This window comes from Trichomycterus rosablanca, chromosome 19 (assembly GCF_030014385.1).
Source record: "Trichomycterus rosablanca isolate fTriRos1 chromosome 19, fTriRos1.hap1, whole genome shotgun sequence".
NCBI classification, from domain to species: Eukaryota; Metazoa; Chordata; class Actinopteri; order Siluriformes; family Trichomycteridae; genus Trichomycterus; species Trichomycterus rosablanca.
The window spans coordinates 301,643-312,500 of NC_086006.1; the positions used below are offsets into that span (position 1 = coordinate 301,643).

At 43.8% G+C, this 10,858-nt stretch overlaps 1 protein-coding gene across 1 annotated transcript in view; it reads right to left on the reverse strand.

Annotated features, from left to right (window-relative positions):
* Positions 1-2,890: 2,890 nt before the first annotated feature.
* Positions 2,891-10,858, reverse strand: part of cntrob (centrobin, centrosomal BRCA2 interacting protein) — a 13,052-nt gene continuing 5,084 nt past the window's right edge. Inside the window, 11 exon segments of the mRNA XM_063015350.1 lie at positions 2,891-3,098; positions 3,557-3,629; positions 3,808-3,981; positions 3,983-4,110; positions 4,222-4,706; positions 4,900-5,064; positions 7,187-7,289; positions 7,385-7,532; positions 7,715-7,840; positions 7,958-8,091; positions 10,298-10,423. Coding sequence (XP_062871420.1) covers positions 2,994-3,098; positions 3,557-3,629; positions 3,808-3,981; positions 3,983-4,110; positions 4,222-4,706; positions 4,900-5,064; positions 7,187-7,289; positions 7,385-7,532; positions 7,715-7,840; positions 7,958-8,091; positions 10,298-10,423 — 1,767 coding nt within the window. The 3' untranslated portion in view covers positions 2,891-2,993.

Sequence of the window (10,858 nt, forward strand, 5' to 3'; positions counted from 1 at the left end):
CATAGTCCTTATCTACCAATCCAGTATAAAACCAGTACCGCCCAGTTCCCCCGAGCCATCAGACTGCTGAACAGCAATGGACAGGCACGCCCCTCATAATCAATACACCATACACACCCCATACCACCCATTCTGCACTGTACTCACCCGAACTATATTCACCACACCTACACACATACCATGTACAATTCATATCTTGTACAATAACTGTACATCTCAGACTTATTATTCCAAATTTTATATATGTATATTCATTCACATTTCATAATTTCTGTACATAAAGAGTCTTTAATCAATACCTGTATACAGTGTATCACAAAAGTAAGTACACCCCTCACATTTCTGCAAATATTTTATTATATCTTTTCATGGGACAACACTATAGACATGAAACTTGGATATAACTTAGAGTAGTCAGTGTACAGCTTGTATAGCAGTGTAGATTTACTGTCTTCTAAAAATAACTCAACACACAGCCATTAATGTCTAAATAGCTGCAACATAAGTGAGTACACCCCACAGTGAACATGTCCAAATTGAGCCCAAAGTGTCAATATTTTGTGTGACCACCATTATTATCCAGCACTGCCTTAACCCTCCTGGGCATGGAATTCACCAGAGCTGCACAGGTTGCTACTGGAATCCTCTTCCACTCCTCCATGATGACATCACGGAGCTGGTGGATGTTAGACACCTTGAACTCCTCCACCTTCCACTTGAGGATGCGCCACAGGTGCTCAATTGGGTTTAGTCCATCACCTTTACCTTCAGCTTCCTCAGCAAGGCAGTTGTCACCTTGGAGGTTGTGTTTGGGGTCGTTATCCTGTTGGAAAACTGCCATGAGGCCCAGTTTTCGAAGGGAGGGGATCATGCTCTGTTTCAGAATGTCACAGTACATGTTGGAATTCATGTTTCCCTCAATGAACTGCAGCTCCCCAGTGCCAGCAACACTCATGCAGCCCAAGACCATGATGCTACCACCACCATGCTTGACTGTAGGCAAGATACAGTTGTCTTGGTACTTCTCACCAGGGCGCCGCCACACATGCTGGACACCATCTGAGCCAAACAAGTTTATCTTGGTCTCATCAGACCACAGGGCATTCCAGTAATCCATGTTCTTGGACTGCTTGTCTTCAGCAAACTGTTTGCGGGCTTTCTTGTGCGTCAGCTTCCTTCTGGGATGATGACCATGCAGACCGAGTTGATGCAGTGTGCGGCGTATGGTCTGAGCACTGACAGGCTGACCTCCCACGTCTTCAACCTCTGCAGCAATGCTGGCAGCACTCATGTGTCTATTTTTTAAAGCCAACCTCTGGATATGACGCCGAACACGTGGACTCGACTTCTTTGGTCGACCCTGGCGAAGCCTGTTCCGAGTGGAACCTGTCCTGGAAAACCGCTGTATGACCTTGGCCTGCTCAGTTTCAGGGTGTTAGCAATCTTCTTATAGCCCAGGCCATCTTTGTGGAGAGCAACAATTCTATTTCTCACATCCTCAGAGAGTTCTTTGCCATGAGGTGCCATGTTGAATATCCAGTGGCCAGTATGAGAGAATTGTACCCAAAACACCAAATTTAACAGCCCTGCTCCCCATTTACACCTGGGACCTTGACACATGACACCAGGGAGGGACAACGACACATTTGGGCACAATTTGGACATGTTCACTGTGGGGTGTACTCACTTATGTTGCAGCTATTTAGACATTAATGGCTGTGTGTTGAGTTATTTTCAGAAGACAGTAAATCTACACTGCTATACAAGCTGTACACTGACTACTCTAAGTTATATCCAAATTTCATGTCTATAGTGTTGTCCCATGAAAAGATATAATGAAATATTTGCAGAAATGTGAGGGGTGTACTCACTTTTGTGATACACTGTATATTGAACAAATGGTGCTAGTTTAATGTAAGTGAATGTGTATATTTCTTGTAATTAATATGTATTGCAACTGTGAGGGACTGAGCACCTGAGATTTTAACTCAGCTTATAACAATAAAGTGATTTGATTCGTTTATATCAGTAGTCCATAGGAAGCAGTTCATGCCAGTGTTTAGGAGCTGTGTGGTACAATGACGTGAAAGTGAAGGTGCAGATTTGTTGTCCGCATAGGCGGAGCAGGTCTGGGATTCGAACCCACAAGCTTGAGAAGTCAGCTCTGGTGTGCTAGTGTGTTATATTGTGGGCTCTCCCTTCAGAGCGAGCGCTGCAATTACAGTCCGAACAGCAAAACCTTTTTATGATTTCAGTTCTGAAGGCTGAAGCCGGTCTGTATGATCAGAATGTTCAGTCAGGGCTTGTATCAATCCTATATTTACATTAATGCTACCTTCACTATGTTTCACTGATTATTTTCAATGAAGTATAAATACATCCTGATATGAAGAATGTGTTTATGTTGTGATTTACATTTAGCAAACGCTTTTATCCAATTGAGGGTTAAGGGCCTTGCTCAAGAGCCCAAGAAAACAACTTGGCAGTGGTGGGGCTTGATCCCAGGACCTTCTGATTACTAGTCCAGTACCTTAGCCACTGAGCTACCACTGCATTCTGATCAGGGTAGCAGCTGGTCCTGAGCCTACCTTCTGAAGAAGACGCTGTAATAATGAAATAATCAGATATAATAACCACAAACATTCTTTTATTGATCAGTTTTATAGCTTTCATGTTCGTGTCACCTTTCTGCTCTCTCCTTTTCTCACCCCCCTATTCTCGCTCCATGGCTTGGGCTCGTAGCTCACGCACTCTCAGCAGGTAAAAGTTCCTCCACAAGGGGGAGCTTCACCACTCTAGTCACACTGGTGCTTTGTATGAGCGACCCTGTTCTGTCCCTCTGTGTGCTTTCTGTCTTAAACACAGTAACAAAACCCACACACACAAGATATTAAAAAAAACACTTTAATTCAACACTCTAAAAAGTACAAATGTCATCGATTAATATTACATTTAAATAAATTAGTGATTATAGGATTGCGAATGTTCCGTCCTCATCTCCAGGCGTTGATTTTCGGTCCCGACCTTTGACCCTGGGGTCCATGTCGACGCCCCCGTGACGTGGTGCTTTGTGAGGTGCGGGGTGCAGTGGGCCGCTGCTAAACACCAACACAAATTGAACTGTGTACAGCATGTTAAACGAGCAGTCACTCCCTAAACTAGATTTCATGCCCAAAAGTATTTGGACACCTGACAATGAGCTGGTCGGACATCACATTTCAAAAACAAATGACCTCCGTGTGACCTTTTCAGCTGTGAAGTATGTCTGTGTATGGGAATTTGTGCCCATTCAGTCTACAGGGCATGTGTGCACTCGTATATCTGCGTCAAGTTGCTTTTTGTTCAGGTATCTGCAGACTAGATATAATCAAAGCATCTGAAAATGAATGAAACTCTTACAATAGTAATAAAGCAGAGGTGGGGCTTGAACCCACAACCCTTTAGATTATACACCAGCACCCTAACTGCTAAGTCACCGCTGCAACAGTGGCTCTTCATCAGGGAGGCTGAAGCACCTGAATCAGTAGGAGCTTGAGGAATATCTGGAAGATCTCACCTCTCTCTTCTCGTGCTGTGCTAGTCTGCTGTCCAGATTCGCTCTGAGTGGATCAGCACCGGCCTCCCCTGACCTAACACACACACACACACACACACACACACAGAGATCAGCTGAACTCCGGTTGGACCTTCGACCCGCTCTACCGATGAGAATGGTAGATCAGATGATTGGTACTGGCTGGAGTTTCATTCACACCATTTTATTTTATAACGCTGAGTAAAATGCCAAACCCGTTTCCACACACAGACCTGAGGAGAGCATCCAGGAGCTGTTGGAACTGTTGGGTGGTGTGTCCAGGAGGCAACGTCAGACGAAGGAGGTCAGCAAGCTGCTCCAGCTTCGGCTCAGCCTGAGAACTCACACCTAACACACACACACACACACACACACACACACACACACAGTTAAGAGTTGAATCGGGGAATTGGAAACACTAAAAGTTTCTTAGTGCTTATGGTTGTGTCTCGCACACCCGAGAGTGTTTCGGCTCTGTTCCCGCTCTGATCCACCTCCTGCTCCTCCAGGGGGTCACCAGGAGACCGGTCCAGCAACTGAAAGAGAGATGGAGAGATGTACAAAGCTGCTTACAGATACACACAGGTTATCAGACAGATAATCAGGCGTGATCGAGCTCGGATTATCAGACAGAGCTTGTGTTATACCTTTGTAATGTAGTACTGCAGTTCACTCTGCCTCTCCTCGCACAGGGACGAGGCGCTGGACGCAGTGGGAGGAGCTTTCTCTTTGATTGACAGGAACGGTTCTTCTCCGAGCGGCACTTTGGTTCCTGAACTGCCGTACGTCTCCGGCGATACGTCACATCTCGCTGCCTCCTTTTCTAAACCTCCACCCTGAACCCTGGGCCGTACTTCTGCAGAGGAGTGAACCCGATTCTGTCGGAGAGTGGGTTTCAGATTCACTCGTCTGTTGGTTCCGGGGTCGGCGTGACCGTATGGGGTGTGAGTGTGGAGGTGAGTGGAGTTCACAGTCAGGTTCTCCTCCAGGTGAGACGTTCTCCGAGCCGAACTGATCTCTCCCTCCGTTCTCTCTCTCCTGCCCTCACCTCCTCGTTCCACCCTTAGTCTTTCCCCTGCACCTCCTCTCGAGGGTCTTTCCCAAACATCACTGACGTCACTTCTTCCCACAACTACAACACACACACACGCACACACACACAACAACATTTAAAACAATTTCCCTTGGGATTAATAAAGTTCTATCTATGTTAACTAATGACTAACTAAATACTGTATATATTAAATTACACAACAAACATTAGAACGCACCCCAGCAGTACTAGGCCTTCATGTGTTCATCAGTAGAAGAGTGTGTGTGTGTACCTGTGAGATGTGTATCGTCCAGCACTGGTTCCAGAGGAGTGAATGTGTGACTGTGATTTAGCAGGCTGAACTCCACCTGTCCCACGTCTCCTCTGCTGTCCCCCGGTCCTCTCGTCTCCCTGTCTTTGTCCCTGGACAGGTGAAGAACCACGGCCTGAGGTGCAGCTAGGAGACAGAGAGGGAGACATAAAAAAGTGTGTGTGTGTGTGCATACATGTAGTTTGTGTGTGTGTACGTGTGTAGCTGCAGTGTGTGTAACTGTAGAATGTGTGCCTGTAATGTGTGTATGGCTGTACTTGTAGTAAGTGTGTGCACCTGTAGAATGTGTGTGTGTTTGTGTGTATACATGTAGTTAGTGTGTGTGTGTGTGTGTGCCTGTAGTGAGTGTGTGCACCTGTAATAAATGTGTGTACATGTGTGTACCTGTAGTGTGTGTGTGTACCTGTAGTTAGTGTGTACCTGTAGTTAGTGTGTACCTGTAGTGTGTGTGTGTACCTGTAGTTAGTGTGTACCTGTAGTTAGTGTGTATGTGTGTGTGTACCTGTAGTTAGTGTGTACCTGTAGTTAGTGTGTATGTGTGTGTGTACCTGTAGTTAGTGTGTACCTGTAGTTAGTGTGTGTGTACCTGAAGTTAGTGTGTATGTGTGTGTGTACCTGTAGTTAGTGTGTACCTGTAGTTAGTGTGTGTGTACCTGAAGTTAGTGTGTATGTGTGTGTGTACCTGTAGTTAGTGTGTACCTGTAGTTAGTGTGTGTGTACCTGTAGTTAGTGTGTACCTGTAGTTAGTGTGTGTGTACCTGAAGTTAGTGTGTATGTGTGTGTGTACCTGTAGTTAGTGTGTGTGTACCTGTAGTTAGTGTGTATGTGTGTGTGTACCTGTAGTTAGTGTGTACCTGTAGTTAGTGTGTGTGTACCTGTAGTTAGTGTGTACCTGTAGTTAGTGTGTGTGTACCTGAAGTTAGTGTGTATGTGTGTGTGTACCTGTAGTTAGTGTGTGTGTACCTGTAGTTAGTGTGTATGTGTGTGTGTACCTGTAGTTAGTGTGTACCTGTAGTTAGTGTGTGTGTACCTGTAGTTAGTGTGTATGTGTGTGTGTACCTGTAGTTAGTGTGTACCTGTAGTTAGTGTGTATGTGTGTGTGTACCTGTAGTTAGTGTGTACCTGTAGTTAGTGTGTATGTGTGTGTGTACCTGTAGTTAGTGTGTACCTGTAGTGTGTGTGTACCTGTAGTTAGTGTGTACCTGTAGTGTGTGTGTACCTGTAGTTAGTGTGTACCTGTAGTGTGTGTGTGTACCTGTAGTTAGTGTGTACCTGTAGTTAGTGTGTACCTGTAGTTAGTGTGTGTGTACCTGTAGTTAGTGTGTACCTGTAGTGTGTGTGTGTACCTGTAGTTAGTGTGTACCTGTAGTTAGTGTGTATGTGTACCTGTAGTGTGTGTGTACATATAGTTAGTGTGTGTACCTGTAGTTAGTGTGTATGTGTGTGTGTGTACCTGTAGTGTGTGTGTGTACCTGTAGTTAGTGTGTACCTGTAGTTAGTGTGTATGTGTGTGTGTGTACCTGTAGTGTGTGTGTGTACCTGTAGTTAGTGTGTATGTGTGTGTGTGTACCTGTAGTGTGTGTGTGTACCTGTAGTTAGTGTGTATGTGTGTGTGTGTACCTGTAGTGTGTGTGTGTACCTGTAGTTAGTGTGTACCTGTAGTTAGTGTGTATGTGTACCTGTAGTGTGTGTGTGTACCTGTAGTTAGTGTGTATGTGTGTGTGTACCTGTAGTGTGTGTGTGTACCTGTAGTTAGTGTGTACCTGTAGTTAGTGTGTATGTGTGTGTGTGTACCTGTAGTTAGTGTGTATGTGTGTGTGTGTACCTGTAGTGTGTGTGTGTACCTGTAGTTAGTGTGTACCTGTAGTTAGTGTGTATGTGTGTGTGTGTACCTGTAGTGTGTGTGTGTACCTGTAGTTAGTGTGTATGTGTGTGTGTGTACCTGTAGTGTGTGTGTGTACCTGTAGTTAGTGTGTATGTGTGTGTGTGTACCTGTAGTGTGTGTGTGTACCTGTAGTTAGTGTGTACCTGTAGTTAGTGTGTATGTGTACCTGTAGTGTGTGTGTGTACCTGTAGTTAGTGTGTATGTGTGTGTGTACCTGTAGTGTGTGTGTGTACCTGTAGTTAGTGTGTACCTGTAGTTAGTGTGTATGTGTGTGTGTACCTGTAGTGTGTGTGTGTACCTGAAGTTAGTGTGTATGTGTGTGTGTACCTGTAGTGTGTGTGTGTACCTGTAGTTAGTGTGTACCTGTAGTTAGTGTGTGTGCAGAGCTGATGGTATCTGGAGCTTGTGGAGATGATTGAGGTTTAGAAGTTTCCCACAGAGACAAGGGAGAGAACGGTCCTTTAGTCTAACACACACACACACACACACAGTGCAGGATTAACATGCGTGAGTTATACTGGTGGCTGAATATTTTGTAGAATAAAACTAACACACACAGACCTGCTCCTGACTGGTCAGCAGTCTTAAAGCCTCCGCCCAATGGGAGCGCATCATTCCCTGTAGGCGAGACACTAGCTCCTCCCTCTGTGTCTCCAGCTTTCGCTTACTGGTCTCCATACAAACCAGTTCTTCCTGTAACTGTGCTATCCTACACACACACACACACACACACACACACACACACACACACACACACACACAGTCTTTCAGAAGCATCATGGTGCTGCAGGTGTGAACACATTGCGAGTGCATAGTGAAGAAATGTAATGTGAACACACACACACACACACACACACACACACACACACACACACACACACACACACGTACTTGTTGTTGAGGTGGAGTGTGAGCTGGTGCTGTCTCTCGTCTCTGTCCTGCAGCTGCGCTCTAAACTCGTCAGTCTGCGCAGACAGCTCACGCTCATGACGAGCGCTCAGATCCAGCAACTGCTTCCTGCACACACACACACACACACACACACACACACACACACACTACAGAGGATGAACAGTAGAAGGATGTGTGATGTAAATGTAGTATTGTGAATGGTCTGTGGGGCTGTGCGCTGACCGCTGCTGCTCTCGGAGTTTGGCGGTGGTGTTGGCGTTCTCCTCCTGTATGGAGGCCAGTCGCTGGGTGACCTGTTGCTCTACAGACAGTCTGAGCTCCACCTCCCACTGAGAGCGCTGCGCTTCAAACCGAGCCTGAAACCAAACAAGCACTTTTGAAATGACTGCTTTTAGGTCTGTGTTGGTATTAACGCCTGTAATGATCGTGTCACCTGGAACAGAATGTTTACCTGAACACATGAATTTGGCAGTGAAGGATCATAACAAAATGTGCTTAATTTTATAGATATTTAAAGAAAAGAGTCATATTTTACACCAGTCACTACATTTCACTCATAAATTGAATGATGGACTAAATAAAGCTATAACACACAGCACAGCTCCATTAATAGCTGAATGTAAATCTTGGACAGTTTGTGTAACCGAGCGTCTTTATGAGTTTATAAAGAAAGAAATAACCTGAACACAGATGAACTCTGGGGAGCAGAAAACTTTACTGCTTTGTTCTTTTGAGGTGCAGCACAGAGACGATCACGGGTGTAGAGAAACACACTTTTACATTCATGATGGATCCACAAAAGGACAAATTCCTCAATACGTAAACACACACATCCTGCTACACTAACTTCATTACACACTAGTACTTTAGTAACACTAGAGTACTATCAGGACAGACTCATGGAGCATGTTCTAGCACTCTGTTTATAAAGACCATACTACATATCTGTTAAGTTTTTTATATGACACTACGTTTTTTTATTTTATTTTATTCTATTTATTCAATTACATACTGTGTACAACATTACTTGTGTACTTTAATACTTTTTGCTTTTATATACCTGGAGCTGCTGTAATAGCTGACTTTCCCTCTGGGATTAATAAATCTATCTATCTATCTATCTATCTATCTATCTATCTATCTATCTATCTATCTATCTATCTATCTATCTATCTATCTGACTATCTACCTACCTACCTACCTACCTACCTATCTACCTACCTACCTACCTACCTACCTACCTACCTACCTATCTATCTATCTATCTGACTATCTATCTGACTATCTACCTACCTACCTACCTACCTACCTACCTACCTACCTATCTATCTATCTATCTGACTATCTATCTGACTACCTACCTACCTACCTACCTACCTACCTACCTACCTATCTATCTATCTATCTATCTATCTATCTATCTATCTATCTATCTACCTACCTACCTACCTACCTACCTACCTATCTATCTATCTGACTATCTATCTGACTATCTATCTATCTATCTATCTATCTATCTATCTATCTATCTATCTATCTATCTACCTACCTACCTACCTATCATCTATCTATCTATCTATCTATCTATCTATCTATCTATCTATCTATCTGACTATCTACCTACCTACCTACCTACCTACCTACCTACCTACCTACCTATCTACCTACCTACCTACCTACCTACCTACCTACCTATCTATCTATCTATCTGACTATCTATCTGACTATCTACCTACCTACCTACCTACCTACCTACCTACCTATCTATCTATCTATCTGACTACCTACCTACCTACCTACCTACCTATCTATCTATCTATCTATCTATCTATCTATCTATCTACCTACCTACCTACCTACCTACCTACCTACCTACCTATCTATCTATCTGACTATCTATCTGACTATCTATCTATCTATCTATCTATCTATCTATCTATCTATCTATCTATCTATCTATCTATCTATCTATCTATCTACCTACCTACCTACCTATCATCTATCTATCTATCTATCTATCTATCTATCTATCTATCTATCTATCTATCTATCTATCTATCTATCTACCTACCTACCTATCATCTATCTATCTATCTATCTATCTGACTACCTACCTACCTACCTACCTACCTATCTATCTATCTATCTATCTATCTATCTATCTACCTACCTACCTACCTACCTACCTACCTACCTATCTATCTATCTGACTATCTATCTGACTATCTATCTATCTATCTATCTATCTATCTATCTATCTATCTATCTATCATCTATCTATCTATCATCTATCTATCTATCTATTACCGTATGATTGCTAGGCCTCATATCGCACCTCATATTTCATACGATACACAAATAAAAAATGTTAAATCACTAAACACAAGCCTTACATTTTATATTTCACAGCAAACTGAATATTACACAGGAAACACCTCACTTCATGGGCGTGACACGAATGCGGTAGATCCTTAATTATAATGTCCCTGTATCCCTTGTGTGTGTGTGAATGTGTGAGTGCATGTGTACATGTGAGAATGAGTGTGTGTGTGTGAGAGAGACCTGATCCAGTGCTCGATCCACTCTGGCTGTATCTCTCTCTCTTTGAGTCTCCTCTAGTTCCTTCTCCAACTGCTGCAGTCTGGAATGAACCTCCTCACGCTGCTGCACCTCCTGATCCACTCGCTCCTGTACACGTACACACACACACACACACACACACACACACACACACACACACACACACACACACACACAGTGACTTTCTGCACACTTTACTGTGTTTTCCTTGCATTTCCAGAATCCTTTACATTCCGTTTAGCTAAACCTAGAGCGTCCAGTCATGTGACTCTGCTGAAGGCCTGATGTATGGAGGCTGCAGAGACGGCTGTCTATCCAACAGGTTCTCTCATATCTGCACAGCAATTTTGGAGTGACCACTGGGTTCTACCTCCCCCCCCCCCACCATCGATCTTATGGGTTGTATCTAACTTCTTCTATTTCATAATGACTGATGGGGTTCCTGGACTGAAGCAAAGCCTCAGATATCATTTCATTTCCTCGTCCTGATCTGTGGTTTGCTACAATTTGATGGTGGAGCTCCACAGACTTACTAAATACTGA